This window comes from Pipistrellus kuhlii, unplaced genomic scaffold, assembly GCF_014108245.1.
Source record: "Pipistrellus kuhlii isolate mPipKuh1 unplaced genomic scaffold, mPipKuh1.p scaffold_m20_p_1, whole genome shotgun sequence".
In the NCBI taxonomy this organism is placed as follows: Eukaryota; Metazoa; Chordata; class Mammalia; order Chiroptera; family Vespertilionidae; genus Pipistrellus; species Pipistrellus kuhlii.
In genome coordinates this window covers 106,830,703-106,853,702 of record NW_023425404.1, presented here as the reverse complement: position 1 = coordinate 106,853,702, position 23,000 = coordinate 106,830,703, and the positions used below count along the sequence as shown (strand labels likewise).

General features: G+C 37.7%; 1 protein-coding gene across 1 annotated transcript in view; it reads left to right on the top strand.

Moving 5' to 3' along the window:
• The window catches only part of CUBN (cubilin), a 291,544-nt gene that overhangs the window by 170,996 nt on the left and 97,548 nt on the right, over window positions 1-23,000 (top strand). The window contains exons 37-43 of the mRNA XM_036459129.2: window positions 5,006-5,208; window positions 6,873-7,057; window positions 9,286-9,478; window positions 14,323-14,520; window positions 19,357-19,503; window positions 21,725-21,915; window positions 22,075-22,258. Of these exons, the coding sequence (XP_036315022.1) occupies window positions 5,006-5,208; window positions 6,873-7,057; window positions 9,286-9,478; window positions 14,323-14,520; window positions 19,357-19,503; window positions 21,725-21,915; window positions 22,075-22,258 (1,301 nt within the window). The remainder of the gene's footprint in view (window positions 1-5,005; window positions 5,209-6,872; window positions 7,058-9,285; window positions 9,479-14,322; window positions 14,521-19,356; window positions 19,504-21,724; window positions 21,916-22,074; window positions 22,259-23,000) is intronic.

Here is a 23,000-nt window from a genome sequence, read left to right as displayed (position 1 = left end):
TCTCCCTTTAGAGTATAATCTCCCATAAGGAAGAAACATTGTCTATTTTCTTCATTGTCTTATTCTTAATCCCCATGACAGTGTCTAGCAATATAGGAGAGTCAAATATTTGTGGAATGAATGTTACCTATGTTACAATTTCTAAATTTTTGTTTACTGATATAAAGAAACCCAGTTAGCTGAAACCGGTTTGGCTCAGTGGATAGAGCGTTGGCCTGTGGACTGAGTGGTCCCAGGTTTGATTCTGGTCAAGGGCATGTACCTTGGTTACGGGCATATCCCCGGTGGGGGTTGTGCAAGAAGCAGCTGATTAACGATTCTCTCTCATTGGTGTTTCTAACTCTCGGTCCCTCTCTCTTCCTCTCTGTAAGGAATCAATTAAAAAAAAAAATATATATATATATATTAATATACAGTTAATTTTTGTATATTATGTTATCCAGCAGATATTCTATTCTTTTAAAAAAATATTTGTATTGATTTCTGAGAATAAGGGAGAGGAAGAGAGAGAGAGAAACATCAGTGATGGGAAATGATCATTGATCAGCTGTCTCTATTGGGGATCAAGCCCACAACCTGGGCATGTGCTGTAGTCCAGAATCCAACCTGGGACCCTTCAGTTCACAGACCAACGCTCTATTCACGAGCCAAACCAGCTAGGGCAATCATTCTATTCTTTCTAATGACAAAAATTTTTGTCTGTTTTGTGTACTGCTGTATCTTTAGTGCCTAGAAAAGGATCTGACACACCAAGTACTCAATACATATTTAGTAATGAATGAACTGTCTTGAATATCTATTATAGCTTTTTTTTTTTCCCCCAGTTCTTACAAACTTTACCCCCTTTTCCTTGTCTTACTGCCCTGGAAAATCCTTCAGTAGAATGTGGAACAAAATAATGAGAAGAGACCTCCTTATATTGTTCCTGATTTAAAGAAAATGTCTTAAAATTTTTATCTCTAAGCATATTTGCTGTAGGTTTTGTTAGGCATTTATCATCCAATTAAGAAAGTTTCTTCTTATTTCTAATTTTCTAAGAGTTTTTATGATGAATAAGATGTTTAGTTTTATCACATATCTTTTTGCTGTTTACAGTGATTCTGCTTAATATATTTTTGCATCTATTTTTCTCTTTTAATCTTTTTTGTGTTTGTGTGTGAGTGTGTGTGTGTAGTGAATTGTTCTTTTAGAGTTTCTAACTTTAAACCATTGTGAATTCAACTTGGTTAATATTGATGTGTTTTACAAATTGAAGGGTTCATTTTGCTAATATTTATGTAAGATTTTTTAAATTTATATTGTTGAGTGAGATTGACCTGAACTTTTTCTTTGATCCTTTGATTGGTTTTGCTATTGAGGTAATACTAACCTCATTAAAAAAAGTTAGAGACTGTCTCCTTTTCTATTTTTTAATTACAGTTTGCATAGGATTGGGGTTGAGGTATTATTGAAACTTTGGTAGAATTTCTTATAAAATAATCTGGATTCAGATATTTGTTTTGTTTTGTCTGTGGGCAATCATATATAATAAAAAACTGATATGCAAATAGACTGAACAGTGGAACAACTGGAACAACCAGGTGTTATGATGTGCGCTGACACCAGGGGGAATGTGCAGAACATGGCAGGCATTGGCCATGTGAGATGGTGGAGCAGGTGAGCAGGAGTGCCAGACCAAGGTGGGGAGCCAGGGCGAGCTTCTGGTGGTTACTGAAAATTCTTTGCTCTCACATGCCGTGGTCCCACCTTGTGCTCACACCCACTGCCAGTGCTGGCCTCACTTGCACCCACAGCCATGCTGGAGCCATAGCTCGCACCTGCTGCCCATGCCCAATGCAGCTAAACCAGCCACCCAACCTCAGGACCAGCTGCACTGAATAATGACCTCCTGCCCTGGTGCTAGCCAATCAATCAGTGGAGACCACAATCCTGAAAGTTCACACTGGAAAGCTACTGAGTATTCTATTGAGATCTTCTCCTGGGATCTCCTCTAAAATCTCCACCCTTAAAACCTTAGGATGGAGGACCCAGTGCCCTCTTCCTTCTGGGAGCACCTGCAGGATGGGCCAAAACCAGGTCTCTAATATCCCCCGAGGGGTCCTGGATTGTGAGAGGGTGCAGGCCAGGCTGAGGGTCCCCCACCAGTGCATGATTGGGGCCTGGGATGGACCCAGGAAGTTGGCCAGTCGGGGAGGAACTATGAAAGAACTCCGGGGCATGTCTGGCTCATCTCATTCAGTCCTAATCAGTCAGATCCCAGCAGCAAGCTAACCTACCAGTTGGAGCACCTGCTTCCTGGTGGTCAGTGCATGTCATATTAACTGGTCAACTATCTTCCCCCTGGTGATTCAGTGCATGTCATAGTGAGCGTTTGAGTGACCTTAGCATATCATTAGCATATTACTCTTTGATTGGTTGAACAGATGACTGGACAACTGGACACTTAGCATTATATATTTTAAAATATATCCTTTGAATATATTTAATTATATATTCTTTGGGTATATGCCTAGAAATTGAATTACTGGACCTTATGATAATGCTATGTTTAAGTTTTTGAGGAACCACCTAATTGACTTCCACAGTGGCAACATCATTTTATATTTTAACCAGCAATGCAGAAGTGTTCCAATGTCTGCACATCTTCATCAATACTTGTTAATATCCATTTTTTTCAATGAAAGCAATCCTAATAATACAAAGTACTATCTCACTGTGGTTTTGATTTCCATTTTCATAATAACTAAGAATAACAAATATTTTTTTTTCATGTTCTATTGGTCAGTCACATATCTTCTTTGGATAAATGTTTAATTAGTCCCTTGCCATTTTAAAATAGAGTTATTTATCTTTTTACTTTGTAAAATATTTTAAAAAATATGTTCTTATTGATATCAGAGAGAGGACAGGAGAAAGACAGAGGGATAGAAATATCAAGGATGAGAATCATTGATTGGTTGCCTCCTACACGCCCCTTACTGGGCATCGAGCCCACAACCTAGGCATGTGCCCTGACCAGGAATTGAATCAGGACCTCCTGATTCATGGGCTGACACTCAATCACTGACCCACACTGGCCAAGCTGTCTTGTTACTTTTGAGCTGCAAGAGTACTATTGTATTATACTCAAAATATTAGCATGGTCAACTGTTTTTATTTCTTTTGGATAAAAACCTAGGAGTAAACTTTCTGGGAATTAATTTTATAAGAAACTGCCAAAATAATTATTCAAAGTGCTTATGTTAATATACTTTCCTACAAGAAATTTATGAGTCTTCCGGATGCTCTGCATGCTTAAAAACCTTTGATCTTGTCAATCTTTATAATTTTAGCCATTTGATGAGTGTGAAATGGTATCTTATTGTTATATTTAATTTATGTTGCTCTGATGACTAATGATGTAATGTACTTTTCACAGTTTCATTGACCATTCATTCATCATCTTTTTGAAGTGTATGTTCAAGTCTTTTGTTCATTTCTAATTTAACTATTTGTGTGTTATTGTTTTTTTCTTTTTTGGTAGGAATTCCTTTTATAGTCCAGATCTGGGTCTTTTAGATATATGTTTTGCAATGATCTCTCCTTTATTCTTCCCCAAACTCTGTGACTTGCCTATTTATTTTTTATTTTTTATTTATTTTTTAAAATATATTTTATTGATTTTTTACAGAGAGGAAAGGAGAGAGATAGAGAGTTAGAAATATCGATGAGAGAGAGAGTCATCGATCAGCTGCCTCTTACACACCCCCTACTGGGGATATGCCCGCAACCAAGGTACATGCCCTTGACCGGAATCGAACCCGGGACCCTTCAATCCCCAAGCCGATGCTCTATCCATTGAGCCAAACCGGTTTCGGCTTGCCTATTTATTTTTTAATTCATTCATTCTATAAGGATACATTTTTATTTTCATGAAATCAAACTTATTATGTTTTTAATTTTTATTTAGTGCCTTTTCATTCTAAGAAATATGTGCCTATCCTGAAGTTATAAAGATAGTCTATGTTTTATTCTAAGAGTTTTATAGTTTTAGGTTTATATCTATGGGAAATATTAAATTAATTTGTGTATGGGGAGAGGCAGGGGTTGATGTTCTTTTTCTTCTCCTCCAAGGATATCCAGATATTGCAGCACCACTTGTTAAAACAACTCACCACCCTCTCACCCATTGACTTATCTTGACTATGTGGATTGAGTTATATCGGCCCTATGTTTGTGGATTTTTTCTTTGGACTTTCTCTTCTATGTCATTTGTCTACCTTATACTAATTACACCATATCTTGATTATATCCAGGTTTTTAAAGCATTAAAGTTTTGAAAGCATTCATTTAGTACCTATTTCAGGCTCTATGTATGTTACTAATGACCATCATATAAAGTAGACAATATTTCCTACCCTCTATTAGCTCATATCATCATAATTATAATATAATATTAGTTGAATAGGACATGCTTGAACTAGTCTGTTATCATGAATGCTGTATTTCTTTCTACCTTTTTAAAAATTAAGTGCATGTGCCTTTGATCATTTAAGTTCTGTCAAAATTAGCCCCTCATACTGCCCTAGCTATGTCTCATAACTTTTCTTAAAAATACTGAAAGTTCTAAGCAAACTACATCTCTCACAGATTTCTAAATAAACCTCACCTTTTTTTGCATGTGCTATTGCTGGCATGCAATCTCTGTCCACTATTTCTGCACATAAATTCAGCTAATATTTACATGTCCATCTCTAAAAATCTCTCCAACAAGCTGTTACTGAGCCTAACAAACAAATGTGACACCTTCACCTCAAAATTCTTACTCCATGTTGTAGCTCTGATGGAGCTACAATATAATCACAATATCTTTTTTCGTTAGAAAAAGATATTGTGATTAAAATTAAAGATATTGTGATTAACATTTTAAAAAGTGACCAGGTTAACCCAGCATGGGTTCAGGATAATTCCCAAATTTATTCTGTTAATTTAATAAACCTTTTTTTTTTTTTTTTTTTCAAATCAGAACTTTCCAATTGGAGGATTCTCAGGACTGTAGCAGAGATTTTGTAGAGATCCGGGAAGAAAATGCCACCGGTCATCTGTTGGGACGATACTGTGGAAACCTCCCTCTCAATTACTCATCCATTGTTGCACACAGCCTATGGATCAGATTTGTATCCGATGGCTCAGGCAGTGGCACAGGCTTCCAGGCCACGTTTGCTAATAGTAAGTTGGTTGTTTAGTAATGGCTTCCAGAATGAGTCTTACAAACTGAAAAGGCTAATACTACTTTTAGAAATGCACTGGGAACAGTCCTGAACTCTACACAATTCTTCTATATTAATTGTCCTGTGGGATTACTTAATTATGTAATATACTAGAAAAACTAAGTTACATATGTCTGGCTCATTAAGAGCCAGTGAGAATGCTCAAAGGTTCTAATATTTTTCTTAAGCTTAGTTCTACCTACTTGTTAAATTGATTTTCTCTTGATAGTATTACATTTGTAATTCTTTGAATGTATTACAGTTCAGGGTTGGCATATTTATAATCAAATGCGTTTGGTCCCACAAAATTTATATTCTTCAAATTAAAAACATTTAATACTACTTTGGAATTGACTAAGTTGCTCAATTATAACATCAGGACATTCCCCTAATAGCATAAATATTAAATATTTTTTATTTCTAACTCAACTTTTCCATAATTAGCTAATGTGTGTGTGTGAGTTTGAGTGTGTGTGTGTGTATGTGTGTGTTTCCCAAATATCAGATCCTCTAATCTTATATAATTTTTATAAACGTGTTTTAGTCTCTTATAAGACAAAGTAAAGTAGGTACCGTATTTTTCGGACCATAAGACGCACTTTTTTCCCCCCAGAAGTGGGGGGAAAAAGTCCCTGCATCTTATGGTCCAAATATAGCCTACACATATACTTTAAAAAAAAAAAGTTTTTTTACTTGCCCAGCTCTGTGTGGTCTCTGTGTGCTTGCCTGGCTCTAAAATGGTTCTAAATGCTGCTGTTTACTTTACAGGGTTGATTACATGTGTTTATGACTGTGATGTTGGGTTTTAATGCACATAAAATATTTTAGGACACTATTTGTTTCAGAATCTTTTTTTCTTCATTTCCCTTCTCTAAAAACTGGTGCGTCTTATGGTCCAGTGCGTCGTATGGTCCGAAAAATACGGTAATCCAAAATTAGAAAATGGAGCTGGTTGCTGGAAAAAAATCAGTTTCACTAAAAGAGAGATGTTGACAGGAAGCCAGGAAGGCTGGTCAACAACCTTAATTGCTCTAACAACTCACCCTTTAGTTGACACATTGTTAGCTGAAGCAGCCTCCACCTTGTTTGTCCCATGTAAATTTCTGTTTATCTTGCCTACAATGTTTTCCCCAAAGCCTCAATAAAAGGGATGGCAGGGCCCACTATAGTTGGACTACCGCCTGCCCACCCCCCATATTGCCAAATTGAATTTCTTCAGGTCTCTTTTCATTTGTGTGCAGCCCTTCTCCAGAACTCAAACCCTGAATTGGAACCCTTTCCATGCCATGCAGGACATGAAAGAGATTCCTACAGCTGGCAACCCTTTTCCCATGCCCCCACGTCCCCTTAGGTTTGGGAATTCCTTACAAATCAGAAGTTATCCTTTGTTTTCACACTAGCAACCTTCTAAGGAGATGGAATTCCATTCACAAAATTACCCTTCTCCAGCACTTAATAGATAGCACAGAAACCAAAAGGGAAGCAGTATTTCTTTCAGTGTTCAGAAAAGAAACCGCAGCCAATTAAAAGTGCATCCTTTTCAACACCCCTTGCCTTTTTCTTTCTTCTTACTAAAGAGCTATTCTAAGTAGGTCTGACGTATTACTTTGTTTTTCCTCCTAGTATTTGGCAATGATAATATTATGGGAACTCATGGGAAAGTTGCCTCCCCCTTATGGCCTGGAAATTACCCTCACAACTCCGATTACCAATGGATAGTAAATGTGAATGCCTCTCAAGTTGTCCATGGTAGAATCTTGGAGATGGACATTGAATCAACACACAACTGCTATTATGATAAATTAAGGGTGAGTTTCCAAGTGAAAATGATGCTTATTAACAGGTGATTTGCTATTGGCAAAAAAAAAAAAAAATCCAAGTTAGTTTTTATTCAGCTTCTGCAAATTGTAAGGAATGGTCTATCTCCCTAAAATCATGATTACCCCCTTTATGTTACCTGTACCAAAGGTAATTCTGGTATTATATTTATTTGTATTTTTATCATTATTGTAAAAATACTTCTTGAGCTTTGTCTAAGTGTATATGTATTTCTTAATTATTCTATCTTATATCCCATTTTCTGTTTATTCTTATGTTAGATAGAGTATTAAAATTTAAAGAATCCTTTAATAAATATCTATTGTGGTGATCATTGCCATCTGGACACTGATTATTGTATCAGTTTCAGAAATACCATCAGATTTTATCCCCATCTTTATTGAAATATAGTTGAAAAACAAATATTGTACATATTGAAGATGTACAACTTGATGTTTTGATATATGTGAAATATATGAGTTTCTTGAAAGCCATGCATGATTCTTGGGTTCACAATGGCTAAAAGATAGAATTCAGTATCTGATAAATGCTCAGTAAAAAAGACTATAACTATTATATATAGTAGCTTACATTTCAGCAGAGAAATTTATGATAATAATTATAATGAATTTGTTCCAAATTATTTAGGAAAAGGTGGAGGGAAAGATAGGAAATGTGGATGGACAATATGTGCAATAAAAAGAAAGTGTGCTCCATGCTGCATGTTTGGGAACTAGCATAAAATGTGTCTCTAAATAGGTACTCAAAATTTTTAAACCAAATGAAAAAGATTTGTTGAGTGCTTTGAAGGTATGCAAGCTACAATTCTTTTCTTGTTACTAATTCTGCATCTTTGCTTCTTCTTTAGGATACCTCTTCACTTTCTCTCATTAAACCTTTCCTCTTTCCAGTTTTTTTTTTTTTTTTAATTTCCTTTCTTCCTATTTTCTTTTGAAGCCCCAAAGTACATTCAATAACTGCTAGTTTCAATACCTCTTTTGGTTTCTACTTTCCACCATCAAATTTTACTGTGTCGTACAATGAGCTATATCACGTAAAATATATTTATTAATATAATTCAGCAGTAAATATATAAATAATTTAAAACTTTAAATCATTGCAATTATACTACATATTTAATGGCATTTATTAATTTTAGAACAGATATGTTTACTCACTTATTTTTTCCATTATGATAGATTATAATAACACTAGAGGCTCGAGACATGAAATTTGTGCACCAGGGGCAAGTGATGTCCTTTAACCCAGCCTTCACCCTCTCCAATCTGGGACCCCTTGAGGGCAGTTGACATCTCATAATCCACTACTGCTGGCTCCCAACTGCTCGCCTGCCTGCCTTTCTGATTGCCCCTAACCACTCCCCTGCCAGCCTGATTGATGCCTAACTGCTCCCCTGACAGCCTGTTTGCCCCTAACTTCCCTCCTCTGCCAGCCTGGTCATCCCTAACTGCCTTCCCCTGCAGGCTTGATTGCCCCCAACTGCCCTCCATTGCAGGTCTGGTCCCTCCCAACTGCCCTCCCCTGCTGGCCATCTTGTGGTAGCCATCTTGTGTCCAATGTGGTCAGTTATCTTTGACCACATGGTGGCAGCCATCTTTTGTGTTGAAGTTATCTGCATATTACTCTTTTATTAGATAGAATAGAGGCCTGGTGCACAGTTGGGGGCTGGCTGGTTTGCCCTGAAGGGTGTCCCAGATCAGGGTGAGGGTTCCCTTGGAGCAAGGAGCCTGTGATGGTTTTGCAGGTCAGTCGCACCCCCCAGCAACCCTAGCGGAGGCCCTGGTATCTGGGATTTATTTATCTTCTACAATTGAAACTTTTTAGCCTTCAGTGGAGCCAAGCTTCCTACTCACTCCATGGCTACAGCCATTTCTGTTGGAATTTATTTATCTTCTATCATTGAAACTTTCTAGCATTGAGTGGAGGCCTAGGCTGGTAAGGGCAGGTGGAGAGCTTGGCTTCTTCCATTGCCAGGGAAACCCAAGCCTCTCTCCTGCTCTCTGTGGATGTAGCCATCTTGGTTGGGTTTATTTGCATATTTGCTCCTGTTTGGCTTGTGGGTGTAGCAGAAGTATGGTCAATTTGTATATTACTCTTTAATTAGATAGGATTATACATTTTTAAAATTTTTTTTAATGAAGAAAAATAGAGGTACTTGGCTTAATTCATTGTCCTATTATCTGTGTTTTACCTGCAGATTTATGATGGAGCTGGCATTCATTCTCGCCCCATTGGAACATACTGTGGTGCTCAGACTGAATCTTTTAGTTCCACAGGAAGTTCTTTGACATTTCAGTTTTCCTCTGACTCTTCAGTCTCAGGGAAAGGATTTCTTCTAGAGTGGTTTGCAATGAATGCTGCTGTTGGACCCTTACCTACCATTGCTACAGGTATTTTTTGTAACAAATGAAATTCTTTTTAGGGGATGATATGTGTAGGCCAGTATTTCAAAGGGTTCTAACATAATAGGGCCAAATATGCAAATGAGTAAGAAGAATAAATATAGTCCCTAAACCTCCCTCCATATGTTCAATTGTTCTTTTAATTTCATAGATATGTAAAAATTGTATGTTTGCTCTGGTCAGTGTGGCTCAGTTGATTAGGTGTCATCTTATGCCAAAAAGGTTGCTGATTCAATTCCCAGTCAGGACACCTGCCTGGGTTGTAGGCTAGATCCCCGTTGGGGGTATGCAAGAGGCAACTGATCAATGCTCTTCTCTCATGTTATGTTTACATTTCTCTCTCCCTCTCCTTTCCCTTCTGTAAAAATCAATAAAAATATTTTAAAATAATAATAATAATAAGCTCTTGTCGTGTAGCTCAGTGGTTGAACATCAGCTTAAAAACCAGGAGGTCACAGTTCAATTCCAGGTCAGGCACATGCCAGGGCTGAGGGTTTGGTCCCCAGTAGGGGACATTCAGGAAGCAGACAATCAGCAATTCTCATCATTGATGTTTCTATCTCTCCTTTTCCCTTCCTTTCTGAAATCAATAAAAATATACTTTAAAAATTGTGTTTTTTTCTAAAAACGCTAGTTTCCCATATGTTTTTCATATTAATTTTAAGGGTTTAATATCCATTACATATTCTACTTTCAATATCTAGAGATCACCTTAGAGATCTCTAAAAATTTGATTTTCAAATACAACACACACATAAGTGCGTGCGCGTGCGCGCGCACACACACACACACACACACACACACACACATATATACACACACTAGTTAAGGATCCACTAATGAAAAAACTGCTTTTCCTCTGTATTTCATTTTAAATTTGCCTTTAGAAATGCTTTACTTTACCCTTTGCTGGTTGTAAACCTTCATGTTTCAAGGTAAAATTGGCCTTTTTATTTTTTTTTAAGAGAGAATGGAAAGGAGGAGAAAAAAAGTTGATGTGTGAGAGAAACATCAACTGGTTGCCTCTTTCATGTGTTCTGACTACAGCCAGGTATCAAGCCTGCAACCAAAGTACAAGCCCTTGACTAGAATCAAACCCCAAAACCTTTAGTCTTAGAGTCAACATTCTTACCACTGAGTCAAACCAGCTAGGGCTAAGAATGGAATTTCTTTTTTCCTTTTTAAAATTTATTTCAGAAAGGAAGGGAGAGGGGCAGAGAGGGAAACATAAACGATGAGAGAAAACCATTGATTGGCTGCCTTCTGCATGCCACCTACTAGGAAATGAGCTGCTAATCTAAGCATGTGCCCTGACCTGGAATTGAACCGTGGCCTGCTGGTTCACACTCAACCACTGAGCCACACTGGCTGGGCTGGCATAAATTTTAAGCCTTTATTTTACTATGAGAGGCTCAGTGCATGAAGTTCTGTGCATGGGAGTGAGTTCCTCAGCCTGACCTGCATCCTTTCCAATCAGGAAGCCCTCAGGGGAGCCCTCTGGGAGCCCACAGCTTAGGTGCCCACTCCCTGTGGGTCTCTGCTCTCTGCAGGGCCTGGCCACTCCATGCCCACTGCCCAGAGGCTCTCCGCTGCCCAGCAGCCCTCTATGGCTGGTGCAGAATGCTTGCCTAATCACTGTGTTGACAATGCAAGCATCCCTCCCCAGCTGCTCTGTGTGAGTGCCTGCTGTCCAGCGACCCTCCAAGGCTAGCAACGAGGCAAGCTTTCCACCAGGCTGCTCACACTGCCTGCTCTCAGTGGCCACAACGCCAAGACTGGGGGACTCTTTGGCAGGGCTGAGGGGACTGGGTGCCGCCATCTTTGTGACGGAGTAATGGTCAATTTGCATATTACCTTTTATTAAATAGAATTTTTAAGATATCCTTAGTTCCTTCATTGAGCAGTGTTTTGGGAGACTGCTTTTTCCTTAAAAATTTATTTAAATAACTTTGAATGGCTTTTATAGATATGAGGATTGACATAGAAAAAATTCAACAGATATTTCTTGGAGGATAGTCTTAGTTCTTGAAACATTTGATTGAGACACATTATCATAGGATTTCTTTGAAGAATATTCAAATTGTGAACTTATTGTAGGGATAAAGGGACCTTATACGATTAGAAACTACTTGTTTCTAACTCCTTGAGAATTTGTATTAACAAAAATTACTAAAGGTATAATTCATAGTTATTTTTATCTAGTGACTCTTAGTATTTTCTTCTGAGATAGTATTTTCACCTCCTTTATAAAGTACTTTCATAACATTGAATATGAATCTCTTCCATAACATATTAATCTATCCTAGAGCAGAGCCATTGGCAAGATTTCCAAATGTAATTTAGAGGTATTTATTTAAGTCTGGATAGCTCTTATAAGTTCACTTGAGTTAAGCTTTTTTATTTCCAAAAATATTAAGTTAGAGAAGGAATCATTAACTTATGCAAAGCATCGTATCAGCAAATATAATTTAGTACTCACAAAAAATGTTTTCCTCTTACACAAGTATTTTATAATTATATAGTTTTAGTGGATGAGTAAATACAATATAATAAATCTTATTTTTCTTAATCAAGAACAAGGAAGGAGAAAGTAAGAGGGTGAAAGAATTTTATAGTATACTACTTATCTAAATAGTACAAATGATTATCTCATGATGAAATCACACTCTGAGATTTTCATTAAAATGAAAAAGAGCTTAACATTTTAAAATGTATTAATATATTGAACATCGACTCATCAGAATTTCTTATGCATACATACAATACATATTCAATACATATTTATTGAGGATTTATTATAGATAAAGAAATGAAACCAAGATATATTCTCTACCTTCTAAAAGCTTAACACTATTTGGAAAAGATAAAGTATTAATTATTTCAGTTAAGTAACAATATAGTAATTAAAGGCCAAATCAGGTGGTATAAACAACAACAACAACAAAGCAATATGGCTAATGTGGACTAAGGTCACCCGAAGGACATAAACGTGTCAGGTCGGGACCCTGTGAATTGCTGGTGGGAATGTGAAACCGTAGAGCCACTTTGGAAAACAGTTTAGCAGTCCCTCAAAAATTGAAATACAGTGTTACTACCAATTAATATAGCAATTTCATTTCTTGTTATATACTTAAGAGAACTGAAAATGTACATCCGCCAAAAAATGTATACATGGATATTTAGAGAAACATTATTCATAATAGCGTATGAAGGGAAACAACCCCAATGTCTAACAAGTGATGAATGGGAAAGCTAAATGTGGTATGCTCTTACAGTGTAATACTACTATCTGGCCTTAAAATGAAGGCAGTACTGATACGGGCTGGAATATTGGTGAAGTTTAATTGTTATGTTAAGTAAATGAAGCCAGTTGTAAAAGGACACATGTCATATGGTTAGATTTATTTTTTTGTTTGTTTTTGTTAATCATCATCCCAGGATATTTTCCCATTGATTTTTAGAGAGAATGGAAGAGAGAGGGAAAAATAGAGAGAAACATAGTAGTGAGAAAAGCACATCAGTTGGTTGCCTCCTGCAGGAGTCCTGACCAGGGCTCAGGCCGGAGAAGCGCCTGCCTCCAAGGTATGTGCCCTTGACGGGAATTGAACCTGGGAGCCTTTGGTCCACAGGCTGATGCTTTATCCACTGAGTCAAACCAGCTAGGGTTATGTGGTTATATTTATATGAAATGTGCTGAATAAGCAAACCCATGGGGATAGAAAATAGATTGGTGCTGAAAACGGTTTGGCTCAGTGGATAGAGCATCAGCCTACAAACTGAAGGGTCCCAGGTTCAATTCTGGTCAAGGGCATGTACCTTGGTTGTGGGCATATCCCTCGTGGGGGGTGTGCAGGAGGCAGCTGATCGATGTTTCTAACTTTCTATCCCTCTCCCTTCCTCTCTGTAAAAAATCAATAAAATATATATATTTAAAAAATAGATTGGTGATTTCCATGGGCTGTTGGAGAAGAGAATAGAGAATGGTGATGGGTATAGAGTTTCTTTTCAGAGTGGTAAAAATGTCCTGAAAGTAGATACTAGTGATGGTTGCAGAACTTTGTGAGTGTACATTTTAAAAAGCTAAATTTTGCCGGGACTGGTTTGGCTCAGTGGATAGAGCGTCGGCCTGCAGACTGAAAGGTCCCGGGTTCGATTCTGGTCAAGGGCATGTACCTTGGTTGCGGGCACATCCCCGGTGGGGGGTGTGCAAGAGGCAGCTGGTCGGTGTTTCTCTCTCATCGACGTTTCTAACTCTCTGTCCCTCTCAATTCCTCTCTGTGTAAAATCAATAAAATATATTTTAAAAAAATAAAAAACTAAATTTTAAATGTGAATAAAAGCTCAATAAAACCGTTATTTTTTAAAATCATGAATGGAAATAATGAAGCCTGTTCTTGTTATGAGCTCATTTACTTTTTAGAAAAAATATTTCAGTTTACTAAATTGAAAATTGTTTCAAAATTGCCTGGATAAAACTGCATGATGAATAGCTATACTAAAAGGTAAAGATTAAAGTACATAGGAATCAGAGTTCTACTTAAATAATAAGAATAATAGTGTCTTCTATGTTGACTTGTTTCATATTTAATAAACAATTAATGAAAGGGGGTTGTATGGCAAAATTACAGTGAAATAGTAGAACACAATGTGGTTTTATTACAAAAAAATAAATATTTTAACCACAGCTATCTGAATCAGTGAGTTTATGAAATATTTACGGATTTTGAGAAAATTGTTTTACTTGGCCGTTTCATTTCAGCTGGCGCCTTAGAGTGAAAGTACTGGTGTCTGTCCTCAGAGCCGTTTCAGAGACATTGCCTTTCACTCTGCAGGTGCCTGCGGTGGGTTCCTGAGGACCGGCGAGGCGCCAGCCTTTCTCTTCTCCCCAGGCTGGCCCCACAACTACGGGAACCGTGCTGACTGTGTGTGGCTTATCCAGGCTCCTGACTCTACCGTGGAACTCAACATCCTCTCCCTGGACATCGAATCTCATGGAACATGCAACTATGATAAACTTGTGATACGAGATGGTGAGAAACCTTTAAAACAAAATAAAACAAAAAGCTGCTAAGTTTCTACCTTACCACATGTTAAGCTACATCCCATTATAATCATACGTGTTCTCTACCTTCATCTGTTTGCATGGAATTTCACAGATATTATTATGGCCAATGAAGGCATCAAATACTGGAATCAGCTACCCTTTCTGAAGAACATAAGGAAACTATGAAATTGTTGCCAGCAAAATCATCCACATACTATGTCAGGGACAGCACTACATTCTGAAGAAGAAACCCTTCCTTTGGTTTAAGTAGTTACTAACAGTCTGAGTTTCCAGGTAGCACTGCTGTCTTGTTGAAAGGCTATGGGGATAAATCTTGATATTTTATACCTATGACTTTAAGATCCAAGTGTGAAAAGTATTTGTAATCACAATACGTTTAATTCTCTTTGTCTACTGAATCTCTGGGTGGAATGGGTAGAATTAAGGGCTCAGAATTTTCACCTTTTCCTCTATACACAGGCGTAGAATTGCTATGCATTGGTTGAGGGATATGGATGATGCTGACATGCACCTGTACAAACCATGCTTCACCATTTGCATAGGACCAAGATTAAGGAGGTCATAACCTCTAGCCAGTGTTTCCCACAGGGTGGTTCCCAGCCCAGCAACATCACCATCACCTGGGAATCTGTTAGAAATGCAAATTTTAAGCCCCATCCCAGACCTACTAAACTAGAGTCTCCGAATGGGTCCCGGATCTGTGATTTCTAAAGCTTGTCAGGCAGGGCCAAGATTAGGGTCAGGAGAGTAAGGCAGGAAGGCCAGGCAGACAGCATAGTCAGATCCTGCCTTTATTTAAAATTTACCTTTTTTTGCATTAAAGTCAGTGTTTAAATATTGCACTAAAATATTATTTATCTTGATTTCTAAGCTCTTTAGTATCTCCTTGCATTTTGCCCTTGATTTAAAGTGTTCACTTGCCTGCCCCTCCTCCCAGTCCCTGCCCCCAGGTGCTTCTGATGTCCTCTAAAGTTTGAGAACCACTTCTCATGGTAGATGTTGCAATTTCAAATGCCTACCTAGACAACAGGTAGCATAACCAGTGAACTGTTAAACTGGAGAACAGAACTGAAGGGGCAGCTATTAGGAATGCAGGCTCAATGCTTTGGGTCTTATTTTTTTTTTTAGGAGATGTGATAAATAATGCATTTTCTATGAATTTCCCAAATGTTAAATTAATGAAAAATGCTTCAGAGTATTTTGTGTGTGTGTGTGTGTGTGTGTGTGTGTGTGTGTGTGTGTGTTGTGGGGGGGGGGGTCCAAACAAACATGTGCTTGCTTTTGGCTCACAGATTGCTAGTGTGCAAGCTCTTGGTTTAAACAATGAGAAAAATCAACGGCAAAGGTGCTTTATTTTCCTCTTGTGGAGGTTGGATCCTAAGTGAAGACTCAAATTAATCATACAAACAGGATGACATAATAAATCACAGCTTTCTCCTCTTTTCCTATCAATAAGCAGCTGTTAGGACATTGCCCAGAGGAACTATAATATTTCCTCATATCCAGGCATTCCTATGGATATTAAAAGTTTAAAATTTTTCATGCAATAACATTTGTGCATCCTCACACACATATTCCAAATATTCAGAACCCAGTGGAAATTTTAAAAATATCTTCAGTAGGTAACTGTGTCAATGGGTGAATTATGGTTATTTTAAAAAATCACTTTTATTGATTTTGTTCCACCAATAACTTTTCTTCTGGGTGACCTTGCACACATTACTAAATGGCCCCAAGATTCTTCTATCGTATGTGAAAGAGACTAACATCTAATGCAGGAGGTTGTTGTGAGGATGAGGGAAAGTAATGATTGCAAAACCCTCTAGCAAAAACCATGGCCTTTGGCATATGGAGAATTTGAATAGTTTGATTTAGATTTCAATTTATTTTGAGATATTTCTAAAAGAGTTTTCATTATATTCTTTTTATAGAATGAAGGTATTCTTACTGAAACATAGAGCTGCTTTAAAGAACTCTGTTAATTGGAGTATATATATGCCAAAGCAACATTTTAATTGGTTCTGTGAGTTATCCATATAGATTCCTTTTTGTTCACCAACAGTGTGAGTAGATGCCCAATAAGTTAATTATTTCTGTATCTGTTTATTCATCCAAGAAATAGTTATTGAACACCTACTATGTGTTCACTGCTGTGTGGTATTGCTGTTTTTTTTCATATGCACAATGGTAATATGTTTTAGAATTAAATTTTAAATCCCACTTCAATTATTTGTTCTTTTCCAACCTTATTTTTACTTCTGAGCAGAAAGGTCTCAGGACATTTTGAAGCACATTATCATAGCCTCAGGGCCCTCTGGTGACTGTGGGCATTCCCGGGCCCCCTCAGAGGCCACCATGGGGCTTTCCTGGGAGAGCTGAGTCACTCTCCCAACTGCTTACTCATTTTGCAGTGTTGTGGTGCTCCATCATTGAATCAGTCTTTTCCAGACCAAGCCTCAACAAATTCTGCATACCAAAGGTTTCCATAAACTGAGGCTCCATGCCACTACATTCAACCTTAAAAAAAAAAGTTAAGAAGGAAGGGAGGAAGGATAAAGAAAAAGGGAAAATAAAAAAAAGTACCAAAAATTAGTAATCCTTTTATTCCTAGATCTTTGTTTATGATCTTAAATAAATAATTTAATAGCATAGTTTGGGCATCTGGAGTTAATTGGCTAAGTAGGTTTCAAACTCTTATTGACTTTTATGCTCAATGCCCTTTGACAAATTATATATCTCCTCTACGACTTTTTCCTGTCTATAAAATTAGGATAATAGTGACACCACCCAAATAGTGTTAATGTGGGGATATAATCAAGTATTACATGTAAAGCACTCAAAGTGGTAATAGTAATTGCTCAATAAAGTTTGGCTACTAATATTCTTGGGGCCTTAGCTTCCATGTCTCTATGATGATGCTGGGCTACAGAGTGAATCCCCAAATGCCTTCTAGTCCTATTCCTTTACTGTTCATTTACTTGGCCCTTTCTTCTAAATGTCGATTTCATTCCTGCTGCAATCTATAGGCTGAGTATGTGGGAAGCTCTAGAACTACTGCAGTGTTTATTATGGCGACTGGGGGAGGACAAACCATTTGTGGTTATTGGTTTATCTACTAAGTCTTTAGTTCATCAATAAATAATTATTTAGTGACAAGCATTATTTCAGCAGTCTTGGAGAAGTTTAGGGGGGAAAAATCCCCAGTCTCCCTAAAAGGTAAAACATACACATATTAAATATGAATGTATAATAACTTCAAAATTTGGCAATACACATGATTACAGAATAAGCTAACAAAAACAATTTTGTGTGAAATGTGTAGCAACATAGCATAGTGAAGATAAAGACAAAAATAGTTAGAGATAAAATTTTAAACTATAAAAAATACAAAAGTTTCTAGAAGTCAGAAACCCTCCAAAGAATGCCTTTTCAAGCATCTGGTATTTATAGCTCTGCCATTACATTTGTAATTACAGAAAATAACTTGTTTACTGAACTAGTTAATGAGTTTTAGGTAGCGGTCATTGTCCAAAAGAGTTCATTTTGCTGGTTATGTGAAAGGGCGAATCTTATGTCTCATATCCTATTTTTGTTTTTATAAGCTTGAAATTCATTAATTCTCTGCCCTTGGGAAAAAATATAATGTGTTTTCCCAGTCAAGGACTCCAAGTCTGCTATAATTTCCTCTGCCCCATTCCAGGGACTGGCAAGTTGTTTTGATTAATACTTATCCAAGAGAAGCCGAAGGAAAAGGGACATGAGGTGACCCAGCCTCCTTCGTGTCTCTGGAGGAGCACAGTTACTGAACCTATTTTTTCTCATCCTCCACCTATGGACACACATGTCCTTTCAACAGCAAAACAACAACTAACAGATGAATAGTAAAACAAGAAAAACTAAAAACATTTCTGGAGCTGAAGGCACACATCTTGGTAAATGACCCTATAACGTTAGCATAGGATCTGAGGCTGAAGAACCAACCTTTTTCCTGTTTTATCTATCTGTCATCTATCTATCTATCTATCTATCTATCTATCTATCTATCTGTCTGTCTGTCTATCTATCTATCTATCTATCATCTATCTATCATCTATCTATCTATCATCTATCTCTCTATATATTTCTTTTAAAAATATATTTTATTGATTTTTTACAGAGAGGATGGAAGAGGGATAGAGAGTTAGAAACATTGATGAGAGAGAAACATCAATCAGCTAGCTGCCTCCTGCACACTCCCTACTGGGGATGTGCCCGCAACCAAGGTACATGACTTTGACCAGAATCAAACCTGTCAAACCTGGGACCCTTAAGTCTGTAGACTTATGACTGAAATCAAACCTGGACCCTTCAATGTACAGTCCTATGCTCTATCCACTGAGCCAAACCAGTTAGGGCCCGTTTTCCTGTTTTAGTCACTTGACCTTCAGCAATAGAAATCACTTAGATCGGTGTCTAACGCACATATCAGCATTGGTTCACAGTCACTCCCAATCCATGTACTCTGATTTTGAGTTTCAACATCAGCAAGAACTGTCAGTTTTTAGAAAGACTTGAAACTTTCAGAGAAGTGTTTTATCAAACAACAACAAGACGAAGAGTAAAGAAAAAGGCAGGTGGTACCATTATAAACTGGAGCCAGAATGATGTAGTTCCAGGACTGCCCTTCTAAGAATCACATTATGTGTTAGGGATGCAGACGTTCTGAGAAAAAATGTGAGCCTCTTTGTCTGGGTTGCAGATGATGGTGGAGGAGATTCTGAAGGCATATTTTTATGCTGGTGTTTCCTTTCCTTGATTCCAGGAGACAATAACATGGCACAGCAGCTGGCGGTTCTCTGTGGCAGAGAGATCCCAGGACCCATCCGGTCCACTGGAGAGTACATGTGGCTCCAGTTCACCTCGGACTTCAGTGTGACCAGGGCGGGCTTCAATGCCTCCTTTCACAAGAGTAATGTAACCTAGTTTACTTAGTCTGATCTCATCCCTTTCACCTATCTCTTACTGTCTCCCTAATCTACTCTGCTCATTTTTCCATGATGGGACACAGGTTTGTTATAAGTCAGAGCACATGATCTCTGTCCATTCTCTGGATGGCTATACTTATATCAGGAACTGAGTCCTGACCCAAGAAACTGGCCAAGTTATACAAAAGGGTGGGGTATCTTCCCTCCACAGTAGGTACAAGAGTGAGATCTTTAAAACAACGTTTTAGCCTCGCTGTGTCTGGAAGTGGGAGACAGCACAAAGTCAAAACACATTAAAGGAGCAATAAGTGAGAGTTATCATCAGTTCAGGAAATAACGGGTCAAAGCAATGCAGAAGATATCTTCATAAATCCCTTGCTCAAAATAATTCATTTGGAGAGTGACAGGAAGAGTTTGCTGGTCTTGAAATAGGAATTTGATGAGTTAGAGAATGTGCACAGTATATGGCAGGCTATGACGTGTAGTGTGATTGAGACGTTTGAATCTTGACAAAATGTGAAGTCCAATAATAACTTTCAATTCAAGCTAGATTAAAGTTCAAGAAGTATTTCATGGAATATGAAATATCAGAAGGCTCTCATGCTTTTAAGTGAAAAACATAATTTTAAAGTAGATTATCAATCTAGACCTTAAAAATTAATGTTCTCTCACTATTTATGTCTTTTCTAGAGTAGAGAGGGATTGAAGATATATTGTCTTTCTCAAGGGAGGCATGCTGCATAGTGATTTAACAGAATGGGCTTTGGAATCAGACAGACCTAAGATAAATTCCCGCCTCTGCGATTTAGCTGGTTGTGTGACTTCTCAGCTCTCACTCACTGATGAGCTGTTTAGTGCCTGACAACTGGCAAATTACTGCCTACTCCGACCATTCTCTTTCCTGAACTCTCAGCCTCTCACTCTCTCTCTCTCTCTCTCGTGTATCTTGTATGTATGACAGCTCATGATAAATAAAGTTTCCGTGTGGAAAACAGAACTCTTGACCCTCACCATTTTCCACCACCTCTACCAAATTTTCTCATGCTACATTCTTCTCAGTTTTATTTTAGGTATATTTTTTTCTAGCTATTGAAACCGAAAAGCTTGGCATCATTCTTTTTTTATATATATAATATATTTTATTGATTTTTTACAGAGAGGAAGAGAGAGGGATAGTCAGAAACATCAATGAGAGAGAATCATCAATCAATTGCCTCCCCCCCCCCCCTCCGCTGGGGATGTGCCCGCAACCAAGGTACATGCCCTTGACTGAAATCGAACCTGGGACCCTTCAGTCCTCAGTCCGACATTCTAACCATTGAGCCAACCAGTCTTGGCAGCTTGGAATCATTCTTGGTTCATCTTTTTTCACTCGATAAGTCCTAATCATCAGCTAATCAAAATGGTTCTACTCTCACAATATGTCTAGATTCTAACCACTTCCCACCATTTCTCCCTCAAGTCCAGGCATCTATCATCTCTCCTTAGACTCAAGAAATCATCCCTTTAGTGGCCACCCTGCTGCTGCTTTTCCCCCCCCTCCCCTTTCACAGCTTAAATATTACAGAAAGAGTGATTCTTCTAAAAGTTAAGTCAGAGCATGCCCTACAGATGCTCAAAACCCTTCAACATCTTCCTTTTCTGATTAAAAATCAGTCATTTTAGTTTCCTGCATGACCTACCCTGCTACCTTTTGGATCTCTCATTCAGCTGCACCTCCTCTGACTTTCATGACATACCTATGTTTTCTGGGCCAGAATGCTTTTCTCTCACAAAGCCTATGGCCCAGTCTCTCATTTCATTCAGGTCCTGCTCTAACTTCCACATACAATAATACAGTGCCACTAGTCCTCTCCTTGCTCATTTTTCTTTGTAGAACTATACACCATCTCATCTCACATAGTACATGTGTTTATTGTGTATCTTACTCATCTGTAAACTAAACTTCATGAAAATAATCTGTCTCTCTTGCTTACTTCCCTTTCTTAATATTAGCAACAACAAAACAAGTACCCAATACTGTACATCCCAAAGTACTTGTTGTGCTATTCATTTTCCACACTTTGGCCTCGGTTATTTTCAAGCCACATTTCTATTGCCTAAGTTTGAAAATCCTCAAGAAAAATAGAAAAGTCCAATGTTATTTAAAGCATTTCTGTAATTTTTCAATTTAAAAATTAATGTTCTTTGTTTCTTCTTGGGAAGGTTGTGGTGGATATTTGCATGCAAACAGAGGAATTATCACATCACCCAACTATCCGGAGACCTACCCTCCCAACCTCAACTGCTCTTGGCACGTCCTGGTTCAGAGTGGCCTGACCATCGCTGTCCACTTTGAACAGCCCTTCCAGATTCCAAATAGGGACTCTTCTTGTAACGAGGGGGATTACCTGGTGGTAGGTCTTGTTTGCTACTCTTTCTAATTATTTCTCTGCAGACTACATTCCGAAAACAAAGTGATGATTTTTCTCTCCTGGAACATAAGTCAGTAGAACTTTTGGACTTCATCCTTATTAATTTGAAGGAATGTATAGAATTTTAATTTGTATTTCCAGCTAAAAAATGGACCGGACATCTCTTCTCCACCCCTGGGACCGCATGGAGGAAATGGTCATTTTTGTGGCAGCCACCCTTCATCCACTCTGTTCACCTCAGATAATCAAATGTTCGCTCAGTTTATTTCTGATAATAGTAATGGAGGGCAAGGATTCAAGATCAAATATGAGGCAAAGAGTCTAGGTAAGTACTTTCACTAAGAATAATGTCTGTACTTTTCCTGCACTTGTTTGGTCTTTCTTGTTTAAATAGACTTGAGAAAAAATATGTAAAGCTTTCTTTTCTGAAATAAGAGTAATGAGAATAGGTAACCATTATCAAGCACTTACTTTATGCTTGATACATTCAATATGTCATCATGACTACTTTTATTTTTTTAAATATATTTTTTATTGATATTTTACAGAGAGGAAGAGAGAGAGATAGAGAGTTAGGAACATTGATGAGAGAGAATCACCAATCAGCTGCCTCTTGCACACTCCCTATTGGGGATGTGCCCGCAACCAAGGTACATGCCCTTGACCGGAATCGAACCCGGGACCTTTCAGTCTGCAGGCTGACGCTCTATCCACTGAGCCAAACCGGTTTTGGCAGTCATCATGACTACTTTTAAAGGAAGGTATCATTATTTCCATTCTACAGATAAGTAAAAGAAGGCTTAGATTTCATCCCACCACCAAAGCCACATAACGAGAGAATAAAAAAAGTAAAATTCTCATGAGCGTAAATTGAATTCATCTTAATGATCCCTGAAATTTCTTAAACTTCTCTATTATAAAATAGCTAATTATAAGTTACATTCACTTACAGAAACATTGTAAAGAATGATAATTACATTGTTTTATAATCATTTTTATGTTTCTTTTTAAATGAATACATAATCCTTTGATTTTATTATCCATTTAATTATATATTACAGTAGTAT